This window comes from Dipodomys merriami, unplaced genomic scaffold, assembly GCF_024711535.1.
Source record: "Dipodomys merriami isolate MVZ:Mamm:240054 unplaced genomic scaffold, mDipMer1.0.p SCAF_17, whole genome shotgun sequence".
NCBI lineage: Eukaryota > Metazoa > Chordata > Mammalia > Rodentia > Heteromyidae > Dipodomys > Dipodomys merriami.
Window position 1 is genome coordinate 9946628 of NW_027203048.1, and position 22781 is coordinate 9969408.

The 22781-nt window shown below is 50.2% G+C and overlaps 2 protein-coding genes across 3 annotated transcripts; one reads left to right on the top strand and one right to left on the bottom strand.

The window, feature by feature from the left end:
• Positions 1–744: 744 nt before the first annotated feature.
• On the top strand, positions 745–19604 carry Trim54 (tripartite motif containing 54). 2 transcript variants are annotated; one of them, XM_070025243.1, is made up of 9 exons: positions 745–1160; positions 15111–15283; positions 15584–15755; positions 17591–17686; positions 18342–18575; positions 18730–18749; positions 18850–18974; positions 19090–19182; positions 19468–19604. In XM_070025243.1, exons 1-9 carry the CDS (start codon positions 993–995, stop codon positions 19476–19478), a joined length of 1092 nt encoding a protein of 363 aa, XP_069881344.1. In that variant the 5' UTR covers positions 745–992; the 3' UTR covers positions 19479–19604. The 2 variants fall into 2 exon arrangements, with proteins under 2 accessions (XP_069881344.1, XP_069881343.1); XM_070025242.1 differs by having other exon boundaries at positions 746–1160; positions 18727–18749.
• A 94-nt stretch (positions 19605–19698) lies between these two features.
• Positions 19699–22707, bottom strand: Ucn (urocortin). The gene is made up of 2 exons (XM_070025248.1): positions 20729–22707; positions 19699–20485 (listed from the first exon to the last, which is right to left on the bottom strand). The coding sequence occupies exon 2, from the start codon at positions 20470–20472 to the stop codon at positions 20086–20088; it is 387 nt and encodes a 128-aa protein (XP_069881349.1). The 5' UTR covers positions 20473–20485; positions 20729–22707; the 3' UTR covers positions 19699–20085.
• Between the last annotated feature and the right edge of the window lie 74 nt (positions 22708–22781).

Below are 22781 nucleotides of genomic sequence, written 5' to 3' on the forward strand. Positions count from 1 at the left end.
GGGGGGGGGGGGACGCCAGGCTGGTGGGACAAGCCTAGCATGGAGGATAGAGTCCAGGACAGCTGGACAGCTGTGGGCAGAGCTTCCCAGAAACTGAGATTTCCTCAGAGACTGATGCCCTGCCGCCCAAAATAGGTCCCTGGCAGTCAAATCTTTCTGCCCAGCTCAGCTTCTCCCAATTTCCAAACAATGTTTAAGTCCTTAGAGTAGCCTTGGTGCTACTCTTGGGACAAAATGGCTCATTTCTCAGAAAGCTCATAGCCTGGTGTAGGCCCCGCACCACCCGCCAGCAGCCTCTCTGACCTCTCCACCTGCTGACCTAGGGTGACATATAAAGGGCTGGGCAGGACCAAACACACACAGGACAGACATGTAGGACAAGAGACTTCCGCCCTAGTCTCTCCTGAGTCACAGCGTCTTGAGGAAGAAGGCTGAGCCTTTGCAGGACATTGCTGCGGACCATCCACAGGTCTGGCCGGGTTTCTTCCCATGCGGAAGCCCAGGTTGGGTTTAGAGACGTGTCAGCACGTGGGGAGGGAGAGGCCCAGCTCCAGCGCGGCGCCCTGGCCCTGCGCTTGCTCAACACTCGCCCATTCCCGAGTGAGTCAGGGTCACTCACGCAGTGACAGCTGTGGCTCTCCTTACGCGAGCTAAATCGGGAGCTGGAATGTCACACAGAGGTCCCTGGCCTCCCCACCCCCGTGGTAAGATTAAATCTCCTCTCTGGGGCGCCGGGGACAAACAGTGCGGGGGCCCCGGAGTGAATGGGAGAGCGGTTTGGGGGGAAAGGAGGATTTCACCGGGAGGGGGCTCGGGCTGCACGTGGCGGACAGTCCTTGCTGAGTCTGTCTGGAGGGACGGGGTGAGGCGCGCTGACAGAGGGGGACGGGAGAGAGCGGTGCATTTGGAGAGGGAGGCGCAGAAGGGGACTGAGCACCGGGGAGCGGAGCAGGCCGGGCGCAGCGGCGCTGAGCGCGGCCAGGCCGAGCGGGATGAACTTCGCCGTGGGTTTCAAGCCGCTGCTCGGGGATGCGCACAGCATGGACAACCTGGAGAAGCAGCTCATCTGCCCCATCTGCCTGGAGATGTTCTCCAAGCCCGTGGTGATCCTGCCCTGCCAGCACAACCTGTGCCGCAAGTGCGCAAACGACGTCTTCCAGGTGGGCCTGGGGCAAGCGCGCAGACGGTGGCCAGGGGTCGGGGCGAGGCTGAGGAGCCGGAGAGCTGGGGGCCTCGCATCCCAGAGTAAGCATGAGTCAGCAGCTGCCCTGAGTCCAGCCAGACACTGCCTTGCCCACAGCAGCTCGGGGGCCTCCAAAGAGGCCTGGCAGCAACTAGGAGAGGGGGCTCCCGCAGCGGGCCCTGAAGGGGGCTGTGCTAGATGACGCGGACCGTTTGGTTCCATACTTGGAGATCTTTGGGGAAAGTGTACAGAAGAGATAAGTGAAATACTGAAATAACAATAAATCCTGAAAGTCTGTCAGGATAGCTGAGCTATTTAAGGTAAAGTTCAAGGCATCCTTTTTTTTTTGGAGGTGTGGGGGTAGAGTTGGATATAATGGACTAGGAACATTCTCCTCAATTTCACTTCACACCTGTGGCTCCCGGAGTCTGTAAAGAGGCCTACAAGCTATAAAGAGCTGAGGTCACTTGACAGAAGACAGAACACAGAGATGGAATTGTACTTCCCACAAGTACAGCCAGCTTGGCTTTATTACACTCACAGGGCTGAACATCGCTATGTAAAGTCACAGATACTATCTTGGCCGTGATTATAAAAGTGAAAAAGCAAGCCAGAGACCTATGGCTCACCCCTGTAATCCTAGCTGAGATCTGAGGCTCATGGTTTGAAGACAGCTCAGGCAGAAAAGTCTGAGACTCTATCTCCAATTAGCCAGCAAAAAGCTGGCTTGAGGTGTGGCTTAAGTGGTAGAGCACCAGCCATGAGCAAGTAAAATATGAGACTCTGAGATACAAGCCCCAGAGCCACCACACACATAAAAAGAAGAATTAACATATTTTTACTCATCTGTACCAAAAATTATAAGGAAATGGGCTGAGCACAAATGCTTTCTTTTTCTCCTCCTCATTTTCCTTTTTCTTTTCTTTCTTTTCTTCTTTTTTTTTTTTTTGTGTGTATGTGTGTGTGTGTGTGCCAGTCCTGGGGCTTGAACTTGTGGCCTGGACACTGTCCCTGAGGCTCTTTTGCTTGAGGCTAGCACTCTACCACTTGAGCCACAGCGCCACTTCTGGCTTTTTCTGTGTATGTGGTACGGAGGATTGAACCCAGGGCTTCATGCATGCTAGGCAAGCACTCTACCATGAGCCACCTTCCCAGCCCTCCTCCTCTTTTTTCTTCTGATGGTATAGGATTTGAACTCAAGGCCTCACACCTGCTAGGCAAGTGCTCTACTGCTTGAGCCATACCTCCATCCCCCTTTGTTGTTGCTTTTGTAAACCTTGTCACTGCTCCCTTGCTCCTCTCTCTTCTGTGTTCAGGATTGAATTCAGCACCTTGCACATGCTAAGCACATGCTCCTCCATCAGCTGTATCCTTACCCTTAAGGACAACAAGTGATTTGTTAGTGATGGTGGTAGCTGTGGGGCTTGAACCCAGGGCCTGTGTATTGTCTCTGAGCTCTTTTGCTGAATGCTAGCACTCTTATCACTTTGAGCCATAGTGCTACTTCCAAGTTTTTGAGCGGTTAATTGGAGATGAGAGTCTCACAGGGATTTTTCTGCCTGGGATGGCTTCAAACTGATCCTCAGATCTCAGCCTCCTGAGTAGCTGGGATTACAGGTGTGATCACAGGACACAGTGATTTTTAACTGAGAAAATGCTTCTCCTCCTTTGTCCTTGGGGCAGTGTGGTTGGGGGGGGGCAGATTAGGTTAGCTGAGTCAGGCCATTGTACCCTGTGCCCTTGACCCAGCCCTCACTGGTCTTCTATTTACCGCTGGTATTGAGTGCCCAACACTGTGAGCCCTCTCTAGACATCCTCCTGCCAACGCCCCTTCTTACCTGCTTTTCTTCAGTGTCCGACTCTGCCATTGTTTGGCTTAAGAGCCCCTTGATTTCCCTCTGCAGGCCTAGACTGTCATCTCCTGCCATCCCAGGCTTCAAGTCCAGTGTAAGAGACCAAATGTTGGGCTGGGAAGGTGGCTTAGTGGTAGAGTGCTTATCTCACATGCATGAGGCCCTGGGTTCAATTCCTCAGCACCACATAAGCAGAAAAAAGCTGGAAGTGGTGCTGTGGCTCAAGTGGTAGAGCACTAGCCTTGAGCTGAAGAGCTGAGGGATAGTGCCCAGGCCCAGAGTTCAGGCCCCATGAGCAACAAAAAACAAACAAACAAAAAAAGACTACATGTTGCCCAGTACTTTGGATTTTCCTTTGGACTAAATAACATCTTTCTGGCTGAGATTTCTGGGAGGGAGTGGCAGATTAGATGGAGACTCCCTCTCATGTGTCTGAAATGTATGAAGTCAAAGCAAAGTCTGGAAAGCTAAGGTAACGTATCCTGCAAAAACCAGCCAGAGTGTTAGAGTGCAAGCCACATAATGCCATGTGCAGAGTGTCCCAGGAAGACGCTGTATGTACACAGAGCCTAGATGAAGTCTTAGCACCCTCCTTTGCTCTAGGCTGTCTTCCATATCCCTGTCTACTGTTTAGGTTTCAAGATGCTTTTGAATACTGATCTGGCCCAGAGAGACCTACAAAAAGTTGGGGCCAAACTCTGTGCAAGAGCCAGACACAGTAGTGAACACCTGTAATCCTCAGGAGGTTTAAGACAGGACGATCAGTTAAGCTCACAAGTTTGAGATCCCCAACTATGAGACCCCATCTCAAAACAAGCAAGTGGGCCAGAGGTATGGCTGGAATGGTAGAGAGCAAGGGCTCTCTAGCAAGGGCTGCAAACACACACACACATTTTGTGAGTCTGTCCATGTGCATCTTTGAAAGTGAGGCGCGCCAGGCTCTGCAGAGAGCACAATGAACAGCTCATTCCCTTGCTGCTTTATTTGGGGGTCTGGGGGTGGCCGACCCAGTTATCCAGCTCAGCAGAGCCCAGTAGCTCCCTGTCTGAGAGATGAGCATATTTAGTTTTTCACACATTGCCTCCACATTTTGACAACTCCAGGCATAATCAGATTGTGTGTTTTCTAAGTATGGCGACAAGAATAGAACTTTCAGTTCTTCCATCTTCAAACCACTTGAGAACCTTTAGAACATTGCCTAGAAAGTTAACAGTTATGAAAGTGACACCAGCATTTAAATTTTCACATGTACACTTTTTTCAAACACCCTAGGAGTTTATGTCACAGAAAAGTCATCTACCACTGACTTCAGACCCTCAGTTTCCTTCAACAGACAGAAACAAGTTTCCTTGCACTTGGGCATGCTTGAATGCGTTGACACGCGGAGCCCACAGTAGACTAATTGTCTTTGTTGACTGACTTTGGAAGTCTCTTGTGATTGTTCTATATCACACATTGAGCTCTGTGACTTCTGTTTTAAATATCTGCATACTGACTCCTTGTTATGGCCAGTGTACAATCCTCTAAATCCATCCTCTAAAACACTTAGACATTTCCAATGTTTCCAATGTCTTCTGTTCTTAAAAATTGCCACAGTAGACAATGGAAGAAAACCTGTGGCAGGGTTGGAGGAATGGCTCAGGTGGTGGAGTGCCAGACAATGAGTGAAAGCAAGAATCAGATAGCGTTTGTCTTCTTGGTCTGCGATCCCCCACCGAGAGAGAGAGAGAGAGAGAGAGAGAGAGAGAGAGAGAGAGAGAGAGAGAGAGAGAGAGAGAGAGAGAGAGAGAGAGAGAGAGAGAGAGAGAGAGAGGAGAGAATTTGCACCACACACTGCTGGCTCACACCTGTAATCCTAGCTACTCAAGAGGCTGAGAGCTGAGGATTTTGGCTTGAAGCCTGCTGATCAGAAAAGTCTGTGAGATTCTTGTCTCCAAATAACCAGTAATAAATTGTAGAGGGGGGGCGAGGGAGGCAAGGGGGAAATTGGGAAGGTGGCTCAGTGGTAGAGCGCTTGCCTTGCATGTAGGCCCTGGGTTTGATTCCTTAGCACCACATAAGCAGAAAAAGCTGGAAGTAGCACTGTGGCTCAAGTGGTAGAGCGCTAGCCTTAGAGCTGAAGAGCTAAGGGACAGCGCCCAGGCCCAGAGTTCAAGCCCCATGACAACAACAAAAGAAGAAAAGAAAGAAAGAGAGAGAAAGAAAGAAAAAGAAATTGGAGCGGAGCTGTGGTTCAAGTGGTAGAGTCTTGAGCAAAATAGCTGAGCGTTCTAGGCCCTGAATTAGAGAGGGACAGAGAGAGACAGAAAACACCTGGTGGGAGGAGGCTGTGTTGATAAGCTCAGGTTAACTGGACAACCAGGAAACCAGGTTGGAAAAGTCAAAGGTTAATTGAAAATGTAGAGCAGGATTAAGGGTTTGGAAGGAAAGTACCCATAATCCCTGCTCACCCAACACGTTTTGTTTTTTTTTTTCATTTTTGCATATTATCTCCAAGCTCTCTTCCCCATATATATACATATATATATATATGTATATCTATATATATATCTATCTATATATATATATTACACACTTGTCATTATAGTTTTTTTTATTCACTTAGGATTTTGTGTATATTTGTGTGCTGATTCAAGGACTTGAACTCAGGGCCTAGGTGTTGTCCTGTAGCATTTCAAGGCTAGCACTTCACCATTTGAGCCTCAGCTCCATTCCACCTATAATTCTCTTCAGAGTGATAACCCTTTTCTTTTTCCCTGAACTGAAACAGAAAAAAAGTATGACATTAACCCCCCCCCACCCCAGCCCCAATTTCTCCCTCCTCTTTTCCTACACTTGCACCCACTCAACCAACAAGGATTTTGAGTAGAGCAAAGCTGTTGGTGTGGGAATTTGACACAAACATCTTCCCATGTGTTTCTGTATTTGTAAACTCTCCACGTCTAAACTACTTTAAAGCCAGCCTTCCGTTTATTTTTATACCTGCCCCCGCTTTTCTGTGGGCACTTGTGTCTGAGCTACACAACCTGTTGGTATTCCATAGAAAGTGCTGGAAGGAGGTTGCTCAGGAGCAACTTCTCGGGAACAGCTTCTCCCAGGCAGGGCGGGGACTTACAGGGGACTCTGGAGCAAGAAGTGCTTCAGTGAAAGAATCCAGGAAAGAGATGGCCTTGGTTTCTCCCCAGCCCAGTTCCAGTTCTCTTTTCTTCTTCTCCCTTTCTCTCTCCCTTTCCCTTTCCCTCTCCTTCTCTGAGGTAGTGAGTTTGAACTCAGAGCTTCGTGCTTGCTAGGCAGGTCTAAGCTTTACAGAATGAGTCCAGCCTCAAGCCCTGTAGCTGTCTATCCCTTGTTGGGACCTGTAACATCCAGGACAAAAAGGCCAGCAAAAAACCTACACTTGTTTCCAGCCACATCCCCGCTGCCTCAAATGCCAGACTTCTCCAGCCCGTCGTGCGGCACTCCCGTAGAACCAAGGGGCTCCTTGTGATAACTTAGTCACAGGGTTCAAGATCTTTCCTGTTCGGGAAGAAGCTTGTTTTCATGGGAACGAATATCACCACGGAGATTTAGCATTCGTGGCTTCTCCGCCCATCGCCTTTCTATTCTTTACTTTTGGCAGTACTAGAGTTGGAAGTCAGGGCCTGGCACTTATTAGGCTGATACACTGCTGAGCCATACCTTCCGCTTTTTTTTTCATCAGTCCTGGGGCTTGAACTCTGGACTTGGGCACTGTCCCTGTGCTCTTCAGCTCAAGGTGAGCACTCTACTGCTTGAGCCACAGCGCCACTTCGGTTTTCTAGTGGTTGATTGGAGATAAGAATCTCATGGACTTTCCTGCTTGGGCTGGCTTTGAACCGTGATCCTCAGATCTCAGCCTCCTGAGTAGCTAGGATTACAGGCGTGAGCCACCGGCGCCTGCTACCTTCAGCTTCGTTTTAGGGTATCCTTTAGTGCTTTCTTCCCTCTTGTTTTCTGTTCACTTCCTGCTTGGGTTGGCCTTGAACTGTAATCCTCCCTTCTCAGCCTCCTAAGCAGCAAGGACTATAGGCATGACCCACTTGTGCCTGGCTTCCTCTTACTTCTCTCTTTGGTAATTTGCCACTAGATGTAAAGCAAGAGGCCATTTCATCTCTTCACGTACACATCTTCAGATTAATGAGTGTTTTAGGGGCTGGAAGGTGGCTTAGTGGTAGAGCGCTTGCCTAGAATGCAAGAAGCCCTGGGCTCAATTCCTCAGTACTACATAAACAGAAAAAGCCAGAAGTAGTGCTGTGGCTCAAGTGGTAGAGCACCAGCCTTGAGTGAAAGAACTCAGAGTCATCGCCCAGGTCCTGAGTTCAAGCCCCATGACTGGTACAAAAAAAAATGTTTTAAACTGATCTTTACACCCTTGCGACGAACAATCTGGCTTCACAAATTCACTCCAGAGAGATGTTTCTGGCTGACCATATTTTTTTTTTCAGTCGTGGGGCCTGAACTCTGGGCCTGGGCGCTGTCCCTCAGGCCTTCAGCTCAAGGCTAGCGCTCTACCACTTGAGCCACAATGCCACTTCTGGCTTTTTCTGCTTATGTGGTACTGAGGAATCAAACCCAGGGCCTCATGCATGCAAGACAAGCACTCAACCACTGAGCCACCTTCCCAGCCATGGTTGACCATATTTAAGGCTTTTCTATCCTGTTACCAGGTTCTAACTCTGTCTACTCTGCTTATCAGCCTTCCGTACAGCTTTGTGATTATGCCTGTAATCCTAGCTACTCATACTTTCCTAGTTCTCCTCTCAAAATGCCTCTTCTGCCCACAGCTCAGCTTTTCCAGAAACCTGGATTCTCCTGTGTTTCCATTGTTTCTCCAGTTGCTGAGGGTCTGGCTCACAGAAGCTGCGCGGCTAGCCATGCAGTACTAGATAGGCCCCAGGCCGGGGAGATCACCTCCAGCCTAATGTCGTGGGCCTGTGACACACCACGGCCTCCTTGTATAGTCAGAGAAGAGGAAGCATCTCTCCAGATGGGGCATTTCCATTAGATACTGTGAAACAGCACAAGAGGACTAGAAGGTACTAGAAAGCATCATGCAGCCTACACCAGCCTATACTCATAGCATGAACAAAGCCTCGAATTACATTCCTATCTTCTTATTTGTGTGTGGACGCTCATGCATGCACACAGACAGACAGACAGACACACACATTCATGGTAGTAGCAGGGCTTGAACTCAGAGCTTAATATGTTTTGTTTTGTTTTGTTTTGTTTTGTTTTGTTTGTTGGTCATGGGGCTTGAACTCTGGGCCTGAGCGCTATCCTTCAGCTCTTCAGCTCTACCACTTGAGTTACAGCGCCACTGTTTTCTGGTGGTTAATAGGAGATAAAGAGTCTCACGGACTTTCCTGCCGGGGCTGGCTTTGAACCATGATCCTCAGATCTCAGCCTCCTGAGTAGCTAGGATTACAGGCGTGAGCCACCAGCTCCCGGCTCCTTAATATGTTTTACTCAAGGCTCCACCATTTTAGCCATAGCTCCATGTCTGTTTTTGGTGGTTAATAGGAGGTAGGAGTCTCACACTTTCCTGCTAAGGTTGGCTTTGAACTTCAATCTTCAGATCAGGAACAAGCCCCACAACTGACAAGGAAAAAAAGTTATTTCCAGGAGGTTGTTTATTTGTACGCTATTTTTATAGATTAGGATTGTTAATGTTTCATTTGGTGTTTTGTCACTAACAGAGTACCTTCTCAAACATGATTGCATTTGAATTCGATAGAATGGATGTTATCTCCCTAGTGCTGATATTCTCAAGACACCATTTGGAGTCACACACACACACACAAAAGGATAGATAGAGAGATAAATCTATGAGTCCTGTTCTGTTTCCTCGAGCAGTAGAATCACTGGCACGTGAACCAGTACTTTCATGGGTAGAATCCCTTGTGAAAATATGACATCTGAGGAAAGAACAAGGGGTTGGAGATTTAGCTCAGTGGAAGAGCACTAGCCTGGCAAGTGCAAGGCCATGAGTTCAGTCCTCAGCTCTGGAGGAAAAAAACGTGGGGGGGGGGGGGGGGGGAAGAGCAGCTTTTTTTTTTTTGGTTGGTCGCGGGGCTTGAACTCTGGGCCTAGGTACTTTTCCCTCAGCTCTTCAGCTCAAGGCAAGTGCTCTACCACTTGAGCCACAGCGCCACTTCCAGTTTTCTGAGTGGTTTATTAGAGATGAGTCTCATGGAGTTTCCTGCCCAGGCTGGCTTTGAATTGGGATCCTCAAATCTCAGCCTCCTGAGTGGCTAGGATTACAGGTGTGAGCCACCAACACCCAGCCTTAAGAACAGCTTCCCCTCCCACTCCCTTCTTTATTTTGCCCGTCTTGAGGCTTAAACTCTGGGCCTGGGCACTGTCTGAGCAACTTTTGCTCAAGGCTAGCACGCTGTCACTTGAACCACAGCGCCACTTGCAGCTTTTTCTGTGATTTAATCGAAGACAAGAGTCTCACTACTTTCCTGCCCAGGCTGGCTTCCTACTGCAACCCTTGGATCTCAGCCTGTGAGTAGCTGAGAGCGCAGGCGTGTGTTCACAGCACCCATATTTATTTTTTAAATCGAATCCTGTTAAATAATTACAGGCAGGTGCCTCCCCAGCTTCCCCTGCCCAGCAGCAGCAGGGGTGGCGCTGGGGTCGGGCCATTTGCCCCCAGCAGTGAGAATGGCAGTCCCAAGAGTGATTTTCAGAAAAATAAAAAAAGATCCCCAGGGGCAGGTGGTGGTGCACCCCTCCCCCCCCAGACACCAAATTTCAAGACTTTATATATAATCATCTCTATGCCCTGGGGGGAGGGGCAGACAGTCCTAAGCCAAGCCATGCTGCCCCATCAGCGACTTTATTCGCTCAGACACAGCACCCACTGCTGCCACTGTCGCCGCCGCCGCCCCCTACACCAGATCAACACCCAACTTTATAAAATCACTCTCGATTATTCTAGCATCATCCTTGGCTTCCAAGTCTTCTATGATAAAACTCACCCTTCCAGCTTCCTCCAGAGACTCCTGTTTTAAATCCAAGAGCCTGAAGCTCTTTTTAACACACTTTCTACTCTGACTTCAAGTTGTATCTTCTTAAGTTGTTTGGATAAATACAATTTGTTTTTTCCCCCTGAATCTCCTAGCAGTGTTTTCTCGTTGGCCTGTTTTTACTATGGCACTCTAGCGCCCCCTTTTGTTTGGGTCAGGTCTGAGCATTGCATTTTTTTTTTTTTTTAAGTTTTTTTCAGCAACATGTTAGTGGCTCAAACCTGTAATCTTATGAACTCAATGAGAGCTGGCTGGCTGGATGCAGGTAGGACCTGAACTAACTAGCAGTTGAGGCAGGACCAATTTGGTTATGTCATCTCAGAATATTTTCCACATGGAATGCAGTGAATTACGTATACAGATACCTAAGAAGAGGCAATGGGAGAGGGGCTTCCAAGAGATTTGTGCTAGTTCCTCTCCTTGTCACAGATAAGTGGGTCCTTCTGCTTGAAATAGGGGCCCTCTGTAGAAAGGGAGGGAGGAAGGGTAAACAAATGCAATCATGCTAGTCAGTATACACTATGTGAAAAATGAACTATTATAACTTGTGGGCAGGGATGAGAGGGGAAACTGAGGGGAAAGCAAGGGAAAGGGGTGACATTGCCAAAAAAAGAAAAGAAAAGAAAAGAAATGTACTCATTACTTGATTCAAGACATAATAACCACTCTATACAACGCCCTAACAATAACAATAGGATTATATTAAAAAAAAAAAAAAAAAGAAGTTGGAGCCCTACTAGTGCCCTATGAGACATGGGGGTTTGATTTGGGGTGATCTTTTATTTATCTTAAATAAATCTACAGTTGTTTAGCTGATTTTTATATGTGCTAGTTCTTTCCTCTGTAAAAGATTTGGTCCTTATGATTTTTTTTTTGGCCATTCCTGGGGCTTGAACTCAGGGCCTGGGCACTGTCCTTGAGCTTCTTTTTGCTTCAGGCTAGCACTCTACTACTTGAGCAACAACATCACTTGTGGCTTTTTCTGTTTATATGATACTGAGGAATGGAACCCAGGGCTTCATGCATGCTAGGCAAGCACTCTACCACTAAACCACATTCACAGCCCTATGATTTTTTTTTTTTTTCCTTATAAAAAAATCCATCTCTGCCTGAGAATCCCTGCATCTTTCAGCTGGCCTAAATCTTCCTGAACCTGACCACGTGGGATAATATGTATTGTGGCAGACTGGAGGCAGAACTCCTGAATTCAGACATCAGCTTTTTCCTCTGTTAGCTGATGAACATATTCCAAAGCTTTTTCATCTTTGAGATGGGGATATTAGTAGTACCTACTTCACAAGGTTGAGATGAGGAATATTTGTGTTAATTCATACAAATAAAAGACTGGGAGCCAGGTGCTGGTGGCTCACGCCTGTAATCCTAGCTACTCAGGAGGCTGAGATCTGAGGATTGTGGTTCAAAGCCAGCCTGGGCAGGAAAGTCCATGAGACTCTTATCTCCAATAAACCACTAGAAAACCAGAAGTGCCGCTGTGGCTCAAGAGGTAGAGTGCTAGCCTTGAGCTGAAGAGCGCAGGGACAGCGCCCAAGCCCAGAGTTCAAGCCCCACGACCAACCAAAAAAAAAAAAAAAAAAGACTTGGGCCAGATGTGGGGTTGCACACCTGTAATCTCAGCCACATGAGCAGGTAGAAGCAGGAAGATCTGGAGTGTGAGGGAATCCAAACGGTGTTGCTATGTCCCATCTATCTCAAAAGCAAGATACAAACCAAAGGACTCGGTGTGTGGTTCAAGTGGCAGAGTACGGACGCATGCATGAAGTCCTTGGGTCCAATACTGAGTACTGACATGATAAATAAGTGAAATAAAGCAGAACAAATCTGACCTAAAGTAAGTGCTCACTAGATGTTTGTCATTGTCATATTGTATGGATGGGGGAGGGGTTCTAAGTTAGAAGCAAATATTCATCCTCTTCACCATCTTTACCTGAAGTTCTCAAGATAATGATCACATAACATAGAATAATATAATAATGTCCCAGAAGCTCACAGCACTTGGGCTTGATACAAAACAGGTCCTGGTTGAATTTTTCAGAGTGTCCCTGTATTTACCTTCCTCAGGGAAGCAGAGAGTAGAGGGACTGATAGAGCTCTGGAAAGAGGCAAAGAGTAAAATTTGACTGGGAGCTCTCAGATTTAGCATTCTCTCAGCCCCTCCTTACCTACTTTGATTCTAAATATTGATAGGGAATTGTATGAAGCAGACCACAGCCTGTGGTGGTACCCTTTAATACTTTCCCTAAATACAACAGCGTCCCTATAATCCTAAAAGGAAGTCTGAGAGGGACAGATGCACAGACCTAGCCTTGGACAATCTGGTCCATCTGGTCCAGCTTTATTATGGGCACCAGTGTTCATTTCTTATGGTTCTCAAGAAATCCCATGGAAGATGTGCTATTTGTAGCAAATACCAGTTGCTTTCCTCAAGTTAGGCTGCCGCATTCCACCGTGGGCCACATTCCTGTCTTACCTACAAGCTTTGCCATTGGAGAATGCAACAGGACCCTCAACTCTCGAAGCCAGGTGTGGTGGTACACACCTATAATCTCAGCACTCCAGAGTCTGAGGGCAGGAGGTTTGTAAGTTCCAAACCAGCCTGAGTTACAGGACAAGACTCTGTATTAACAAAACAAAACCCCTAAATGAAAAATGAAACATATGATGGGGTGCTATTGCTGTCCACAACCAGGAGTCCTCTGAAATATAGAGAATTTCACATACCCCCAATTGTAGGAAATGTATCTAAATATTCAAATTCTCCAGTGACTGTTGTCTTCTTTGTTCTCTAGGAGTACACGATCTTCCAGCTGGTTAGGATTAGCACCGGCCATAAATGGCAGAAAACACCAAATAGAGCTGGGAAGGTGGCTCAGTGATAGAGTGCTTTCCTTGCATGCATGAGGCCCTGAGTTCGATTCCTAGAAACCACATAAGCAGAAAAAGCTGGAAGTGATGTTGTGGCTCAAGTGGTAGAACACTAGCCTTGAGCTGAAAAGCTGAAGGACAGCACCCAGGCCCAGAGTTCAGGCCCCACAACTGACAGAAGAAAGAAGAAGAAGAGGAAGAAGAGAAAACACCAAATAACAATGATGTAAAGAACTAGGGGTTTAGGTCAGTGGCAGAGCACCTTCTTAGTATTTGCAAGGCCTTGGGCTCCCCAATGCTTCCCCCACAAAATTAACAATGGCTTGAAAAGAAATTACTTTTGGGGGTTGGGAAGGTAGTTCAGCGTTAGAGTGCATGCCTTGCAAGCATGAGGCCCTGGGTTCGATTCCTCAGCACCACATAAACAGAAAAAGCCAGAAGTGGCGCTGTGGCTCCAGTGGTAGAGCGCTAACCTTGAGCTGAAGAGCTGAGGGACAGCGCCCAGGCCCAGAGTTCAAGCTCCATGACCAGCAAAAAAGAAAAAAAGAAATTACTTTTGTCCAAAAATGAAGTGTGTGGAATCAGTCCAGAGCTCCCTTGCTTTATCTTGGTGTATTCCCAACATCTGTGTACTACTTCATAGCTCAATGTACTACTTCAGCTCCAGTCATCTGTTCTATATTCCATCCATCAAAAGGATGAAAAAGGGTAGGAAGGCCCGTAAGACTTTTATCTCCATTTAAGCACACCCAAAAAGCCAGAAGTGACATTGTGGCTAAAGTGGTAGAGCGCTAGTCTTTAGGAAAAAAAAGGGGAAAAAAAGGAAGAAAAGGAGAGAATTAGGAAATGTCCCTCCCATTGAAGAGACTTCCTAGAAATTGCACCAAATATTTCTATCTACAACTCGGTGGACAGGAACCTGGCTATACCCAGCTGGAAGGGAGACATGGATATGCAGCCTTTATACCGCATACCTGGCCAGAACTCAGGGGCTGTGTTACTGAAGAAGAGGTGAGCAATGGGGAGCAGTGAGCAACCTGCCAGTTTTTCATCTGTTTCTCTCCACAGACTGGTTGTGTTCTCCTCTCTGGGAAGTTGCTTTTTGTGTTCCTAGCTTCTGATCCTTACACTTTTCCAGGGAGGCTGGGATGTCAGCTCTTAGCTCGGCTCCACAGCCCTCTTTGGTTCCAAAGCAGTACATAGTATAGGTGGGCCAGCCTCTGTATCTTAGTCCAGATGCCAGGAGAGAACACTTGGTTGGTTCTTCCAGGTCAGATGATCATTCAGCTCTTAGCCAGACCGCTGTGGCCTGGGGTGTGGCAGGGCTCCCTTCAGGATGGGATGGAGAGGTTCTCTAAGTAGGGAGTACAAATGTTCCTCTAAGCCTCCCTTCAGCTGTCCTGTGCCAAGTCCTTTCACTGTATGTTCTCAGGGCAAGGGTATATTTTGTTCATAACTTTGTCCTAGAGCCTGGTAACAGCCTGACACCCACAACCTCAGAGCTAAAGCAAGCGAGCCACTATTTTTTTTTTTTTTGCCAGTCCTGGGACTTGAACTCTTTTGCTCAAGGCTAGTGCTCTACCACTTGAGCCACAGCACTATTTCTGGTCTTTTCTATTTATGTGGTATTGAGGAATCAAACCCAGGACTTCATGCATGCTAGGCAAGCACTCTACCACTGAGCCACATTCCCAGCCCTGTAGACTCTAACTTGACAGAACTCAAATGCTCAACAGACTTAGAGGAGAAAAAAAAAAAAACAAAAACCCACAAACAAAGCATCCGTGGCAGTGCAGGGGCCCAGGCACCTTTCTCCAGAGACTGGAAACCATTTCCCAGAATGACCCAGCGAGGTTTCCTCTCTCTGCACAACTGTCCAGCACTTGCACTGTGAAGAAGCTCTTCCAGATGTGGTCCATCAGGACCCCAGCCTCGGGGCCATTATTCCTTTCTTTCCTCAGCCTTCCCACAAAAACTCTCAACTGAGCCCCTTGGAGATCCTATGAGACTGCACAGAGCCACTCAAGGAGCGTTTGCTTAGTATCCACATGGCCTGTGGAAAAGAGCTAGTGCCTCCTCCCCTCCCAGATCCCTGATCCCTCTCTGGGTCCATTCTCTCCTGCCACCTGTCCCCTGCAGGCCTCCAACCCTCTGTGGCAATCCCGGGGCTCCACTGCTGTGTCATCAGGAGGCCGTTTCCGCTGCCCATCTTGCAGGCATGAGGTTGTCCTGGATCGACATGGAGTCTATGGCCTGCAGCGAAACCTGCTAGTGGAGAACATTATTGATATTTACAAGCAGGAATCCTCCAGGTGAGCTGGGAAGGCCTCTCCCTGCTCTCCAGGGCAGGTCTGGGACTCAGCCAAGAGACTCATCAGGATGGACGGAAGCAAAACCTGTTCTTCTTAGAAGGGAGAGAATCTGTGGCCAGCCAGCCGGGGTGGGGGAGCTGGTCAGTGCTGTGCCCTCAGCCTGTCCTCCTGGAGTGAGACCACAGGTCACCTACAGATACCTGACTTCACTGGCCCTCTAGGACTTCCAGTCAAGATGTCATGGGACATCTTTGCCCCCTAGAATCAAGACTCTCTGTCACCCTGTCCACTCCCCTCCAGGCCACTGCACTCCAAAGCAGAGCAGCATCTCATGTGTGAGGAACATGAGGATGAAAAGATCAACATCTACTGCCTGAGCTGTGAAGTGCCCACCTGCTCTCTCTGCAAGGTCTTTGGGGCCCACAAGGACTGTGAAGTGGCACCACTGCCCACCATTTACAAACGCCAGAAGGTATCAGGCGAGGGGGGGGCGGAAAAGGGCCGGGCAAGGGAGGGGCCAGCCTCTTACTCCATTTGGTTGTAAGGTCTAGTGAATCAAGGCTGAAATACCAGCCCTACATTTGACCTTGAGATAGTTACTCAACCTTCACTTCCTCATTGGAAAAGCAGGATGAAAGTGCCTACTTCTGAGAGCTGTTATACCCATAAAACGGGATAACAGATGAAAGCAAAGGTTTCAGTATGGTGGCTTCGATATTCTCAAGGGTCTCTCAGTAACATATAACTGCTTTCTATACAAAACAGAATTTTAAAGTCAGATTGCCTGACACATGGGGAGTAATGTGGTCATTGGAGGGAATGAGGGTCAATAAATAACCCTACCCTCATCAACTCTGCCGCCTTTGTATCTATCTGAGCATCACCGCCACTGAGATCAGAAGTCCACACTCCCCGCTGCCCCTCATCATGTGCTTCTAACCTCTGACCTTTGTGGAGACCAGTCCTTTGGGGCTAAGGCAAAGGCCTGTGTAGGAATCAAAATGTATTCAGATCTCTAGTCATTATATTCAGCAAGAACCTGTCTCAAAGAAAAAAGTAGAATAAAAAAAATGCCCAACAATCATAGAATATAAAAAATGACTATGTAATGGCTGGCCGTAGTGATGTTACTGTAAGCTGCTGGGGTAACTGAGTTCAGACAATAAAGAGTTCAAGAACAGCCAGAGCCACATAGCAAGATCATGTCTAAAAAAACCAGACCATATCAATTTAACCAAATAGAGCTTTTTTTTTTTCCTGCCAGTCCTGGATCTTGAACTCAGAGCCTGGACACTGTCCCTGAGCTTCTTTTGCTCCAGGCTAGTGCTCTATAGCTTGAGCCACAGCACCATTTCCGGCCTTTTCTGTTTATGTGGTACTGAGGAATCGAATCCAGGGGTTCATGCATGCTAGGCAAGCACTCTTACCACTAAGCCATATTCCCAGCCCCCCAAATAGAGCTTTTGAAAATTAAAAAAAAATGTAGTGGATGGATTAAGTGATGTATTCCTCTGAAGAGAGAAATAGCACAGAAGCCAAAAACAAAAACAAAAACCTCAGAATGCAACAGTACTGGGAGGGAAGAAGGTTGAGGATGAGTAAAATCTAATATAAGCCGTATCAGATCCCCAGAATGAGAGAATGAAGAGAATGGAGCAAGGCCATATTAACTGAATGAGTATCCCTAAGACATTTTCAAAATTGAAGGATTACACAAATCTACAGATAAAACATCTAGTTAGTGTAGATGTGTGTATATAAGACACAATAAATCTTGCAACCAGCTGTGGTGGCTCATGCCTGTAATCCTAGCTACTCAAGAGGCTGAGATCTGAGGATCATGGTTCAAAGCCAGTTGGGGCAGGAAAGGCCATGAGACTCTTATCTCCAATAAACTACTCAGAAAGCCGGAAGTGGTGCTATGGCTCAAGTGGTAGAGCGCTTGCCTTGAGCTGAAGAGCTGAGGGACAGCGCCCAGGCCCAGAGTTCAAGCCCCATGACCAACAATCAAAATAATAATAATAATAGTAATAATAATAAATCTTGCAGACCTTTGGAGGATATCAGCTCCTTTCACATTTGGTGGTGTAAGGCTTTTCTCCATCTCCATCTCCAATCCACAGAATGTTCTTCCATATTTCTTGAATGGTCCCCAACCTTCTAGATCTTTGCAGATGCCCCACACTGGGGGGAAGGCAGTCTTCACCTAGGTTCACAGAGGAGTGAGAAGGGGCTGGCTGCAGGCCAGATCCTCCAGCGCTAAGAGCTGCCTCTGTGTGTGTGTGTGTGTGTGTGTGTGTGTGGCAGAGCGAGCTCAGCGATGGCATCGCGATGCTGGTGGCGGGCAATGACCGCGTGCAAGCAGTGATCACGCAGATGGAGGAGGTGTGCCAGACCATCGAGGTGAGCCTGGGCCGGGAGAGAGAGGGAAACAGGTTTACTGACCTGGAGACTAGAATTGGTGGGGTGTGTCAAGCCAGCCAGCTCTCCTACCCAGCTATTTCAGTGAATTTCTTCCAGTTACTTAACTTCTCCGTGATTTGGTTTTGTTTTTAATTACATTAAATAGTGATGATAAGGAAAGTGGAGGCATTTTGAAGCTCCAGGCCAGCCCAGGCAATTTAGCACACACACACACACACACACACACACACACACACACACACACACACACACACACACACACACACACACACACACACACACACACACACACACACACACACACACACAGAGAGCCAGGCTGGTGATACAGTGGCTGCTTCCTTGAGTCTTTTTGAGAATTAAATGGAAGTGAATGCAAATCAAAACCAGGCCACAGATAGAGATCGCAGGCAGGGAAGCTACCTGTTCTGTTGTCCTTGTTGCTTCTGACAAGATGGGGGGGGGGCTCGTGTTGCGCCTTCAACTCTAACAGTGTGATCACAAGTCAGCTCACTTTCCTTCTTGGCTGTCTGTGAGTCCCAGTTAGTGGGGGGAGCGGCGAGTTACACACCCATCTCCTGCAGCCCTGGGTTCTCAGCCTCACTTTCGTGCATGGTGACTTTGGGTCTTTCAGGACAACAGCCGCAGGCAGAAGCAGTTGTTAAACCAGAGGTTCGAGACCCTGTGCGCCGTGCTGGAGGAGCGCAAGGGCGAGCTGCTGCAGGCGCTGGCCCGGGAGCAGGAGGAGAAGCTGCAGCGTGTCCGCAGCCTCATCCGCCAGTATGGAGACCACCTGGAGGCCTCCTCCAAGCTGGTGGAGTCGGCCATCCAGTCCATGGAGGAGCCCCAAATGGCGCTCTACCTCCAGGTGGGCCCCCGGGGAAGAGCGGCAGCGGGGCACAGTGGCTGAGCCAGGGACCCGAGCTAGTCACCGGCTCCGCACCCCACCCTCGCCACCAGCGGTGAGTCGGGGATGGGGCGCCCCGCGCTCACCCTCTCCCCCTTTTCCTTCCCTGCAGCAGGCCAAGGAACTGATCAATAAGTGAGTAGCCGGCGGGAAGGGGAGGGAAGGGAAAAGGAGGGAGGCGCGGGGAGAGGCTGGGGGCGCCGCCCCCTCGAACCTCCCTGGGCGCCCGCCGCAGGGTCGGGGCCATGTCGAAGGTGGAGCTGGCGGGGCGGCCCGAGCCGGGCTACGAGAGCATGGAGCAGTTCTCGGTGAGCGTGGAGCACGTGGCCGAAATGCTGCGGACCATTGACTTCCGGCCCGGTGAGAGCGCGAGGGTGGGGCGTGCGCCTCCAAACCCCCGGTCTGGAGACGAGGTGGGGGCAGGACCGCCGGAAAAGCCGGGGTCCCACCCTCACCCGGGTCTCCTTGGACCCAGGAGCAGCCGGGGAGGACGAGGATGAGGAGGTGGCGTTCGACGGGGACGACGGTAACGCGGGCCCCGAGGAAGAGCGGCCGGGCGCATCAGAAAGTGAGTGACCCGGAGGCTGGGGGAAGGAGGCTCGCGTCCCCTTCGGGGATGGTCCTAGGGGGCCACACCCCCCACCTCCCCCCAAGTGTCCCCCAGGCCTGGAGCCGCCGAGGAGCGCCCCCTAGCGCTCGGAAGGGCGCCCGCCCGTCCGGCCCGGCATTCCTCCGCTCCCCAGCGGACCGGGCGGAGTCTGCGGGGAGCGCGCTCAAACCCGGGGACAGGGAAAGGCAGGACACGGGGCTTCCTTTGGAGCACCCGCCCAGCGCGCTTCCCCGCCCCCCCCAGGCCTGCACTGACCCGACCCCCGGTGGAGAGCCCGCCCCGGTCCCGCGCCTGCCTGGTGGAGGACCTGCGTCCGGAGCACCGGTCTCGGAGTCCCGCCTCGGGGGTGGGGCCTCAATAAAAGACCCTTGTGTCCCAGACCCGAATCTCCTTCCGCTGCCCGCTCCCCTCGTGGTCTTCGGAGGCGACTTCGCCACCATCCTGCCTTTTCTTCCGCAACCGGAGACCATTTGGGGGCGGAGGTGAAATGAGTCCCCGCGCACACCTTTTCCATGCCGGGTGCGAATCGTGAGCCCAGCACCCTGGGAGCTGGGTGGTGCCTCTGAATTCCGGGATCTGGGCGGGGAGCGGGGTCGAGGGGGGGGGTTGACCGGGCAATGGCACCCCCAACAACCTGGCTGGAAGAACCCCCCTCCCATAAGTTCCCCTCTGCTGCGGTTGCCCCGCGCCCTCACGACAGAAGCCAAAGGCTCTTCCAGCACTTTTATTACAAAATAGCCACGTGGAGGAGAGTGTTCCGGGGGTCTCCGGGCGCTCCGCGCGGCGGGTTGGGGTCAGTTCCGGCCGCACACGTTCCAATCCGGGGTGGAGGAAGGGGGTTAAGGACCTGGACGGGGCGGATCACTTGCCCACAGAGTCGAATATGATGCGGTTCTGCTCGGCGCGCTCCCGCTGGCTCTGTGTCCGCGCGAGCTCCAGCAGGGTCCTCAGCAGGTGGAAGGTGAGGTCGATGGACAGGGGCGGGGGGTCGTCCCGTCGCGGCCGCTCGCTGGTGGTCTCGGATTCCCACCGCGCGGACCCCGCCAGGCGCGGAAAGCGCTCGGCCAGCAGCAAGAGCAGCGCACGGGCTCCCCCGCCCTGGCTCCGCGTCCCGGGGCTCCATCGCAGATGCGGGTCCTGGACCCCGGCCGCCGCCGCCTCCGCCGGGCTCCACTGACTGCTCCCCGGGTGTAGCGGTGCCAAGAGCAGCAGCGCCACCAGCAGCGCCGCGCAGCCCCTCGGTCTCATCGTGCCGCCGGCCCTGAACGCACAGGATCAGTGTGGGGGTGAGGCGCGTCGGGGGCGGCTGCAGGGGGCGCGATCCCCTTCCCGCCCGCGCCCAGCGCCCCCGCTGGGACCCCTTGCCCACCAGCCCCCACCGCTGCACCGGCTCTGTCCCATCCCTCTTGCCCTCCCTTCTTCCCTCCCGGTGGATAGCAGTGGATGGACTGGGCGCAAAGTCCTGGTGCGGAGGGAGTTTGGACCAAAGCTTTCAGCCACTCACAGGGGTGTCAGGGCGTCTGCCCGGCGCACGGTGGAGCTCCGGTGGGTCCCACGGGACGGGAGGAGGACGCCTTGGGGAATTCGGGGTCTGTCCCGGGACCGCCGCCAGCCTTATATAGCTCCAGGACAGCTCCGACTGACGTCAGCGGAGAGCAAGCACTGCTTGTGGAGGCAATGACAGCCACGGCTACGGGTCCAGCGGATTCCAGCCCCGAGGGGCGCTCCCCCCACCCACACACACCGCTTGTCCCTGGCCTAGTCTTGGAAGCAGCCCTGGACCAGGATAGCGAGAAGGTGGCCATACTGTAAAGGTTACTCTGGGACACACCAAGAGCCCTCGTCCATTCAGAGCAGCCAAAAGTGACTAGGGCCTGGCCCCAGGCTGGGCTAGCCCCAGGTCTTCCCCCCCCCCTCCGCCCCCTCTCCCCGCCCCCTCCCCCGCCCCACACCGCGGCACACTAAGAGTGCCAGACTAGGGGGCTGTCCATGGTGCTGACCCTCTCTGCCGGGGAGAAATAGGCCAAAGGTTCTGGGAGAACCTTATGCTGGTCAAATCCAGTCCTTATTCCTCCACTACCACGTTGACAAACTGAGGCAATCTGGAATGTATGCAGGCACCCAGCCAGAGGACCCTGTCACCGCCAGTCTTCCAGGGTCCTTGACCTTATTACAGCCCCAGAATTAAATTCTATAGCTGTTTGCCTAGGGCACTGTATAAAAAAGAACCAGGCTCTGGTGGCTCACATTGGTAATCCTACCTATTTAGGAGACTGAGATCTGAGGATTATGGGTTGAAGCCAGCCTGGGCAGGAAAGTCCATGAGACTCTTATTCTCTAATAAACTACTCAGAAAAAAGCCAGAAGCTCAAGTGGTAGAGTGCTATCCTTGAGCAAAAGAAGCTCAGGGACAGCATGCAGGCCCTAAGTCCAAGCCCCAGGCTTTCAGATTACAAAAGGCCAGTCTATCTGTTTCTTATTTTTCCCACAATGATAGTTTAACATAGGTCACTCATAGCAGCAGTTTTATTATGCCTTTCACCTAGTTCAGGTCATTGGGAAGGAAATAAGGAAATTTGGATTCCAGTTTCTACTCTGCCACTAGCACATGGTGAGGGTGTGTCACTTCACTTTTATGGACTTCAGTGTTCACCCTTTTATTTTCATTTTTGTTAGTCCTGGGGCTTGAACTCAGGGCCTGCACATTGTCCCTGAGCTTCTTTTGCTCACTGCTAGTGCTCTACCACTTGAGCCACAGTGCCACTTCCAGTTTTCTGTTGGTTAATTGGAGATAAGAGTCTCATGAGCAGGTTGGGAATGTGGCTCAGTGGTAAAGCGCTTGCCTTGTATGCATGAGGCCATGGGTTCGATTCCTCAGCACCACATAAAAGAAAAAACCGAAGTGGCGCTGTGGCTCAAGTGGTAGAGCGCTAGCCTTGAGCTGAAGAGCTGAGGGACAGCGCCCAGGCCCAGAGTTCAGGTCCATGACCGGCAAAAAAAAAAAAAAAAAGTCTCATGGGCTTTCCTGCCCAGGCTGGCTTTGAACTGTGATCCTCATGCCTCAGCCTACTGAGTAGCTAGGATTGCAGATGTGAACCACCAGTGCCTGGCTGGTGTCCACCTTTTTAAAAGAAGGGTGGGCTTGGAGGCCTACACTTCTTTTCAGCTATATTTTATATAATTTTCTGCTAGTCTCACTCATGACATCTGCAGTTTCCAGATTACATACTTAATAAAATATATTTACTGAGGAACCAATAAAGAATTTGTGAGGGTCCAAAGAGCACTAGGATAGAGAAAGGTAAGAGTAACTGTGCAAAATGGGGATGGATGCTCTTTCTTGGAATGTAGGTATAAAGTTGAAAAGGCCACATAGTTCAACAATTATTTGTGGAATGTGTACTGTGTGTAAGGAATACAATAACAATGTTTCGATTAATGACAGACATAATGATAGACAATATATCAGAATTACAACGCTGAAAAATTCTTACCACCTAGTTACAGAAGCTATTGTAACATCATAGTGCAATACATTATTCATGTAATTCTAGCAG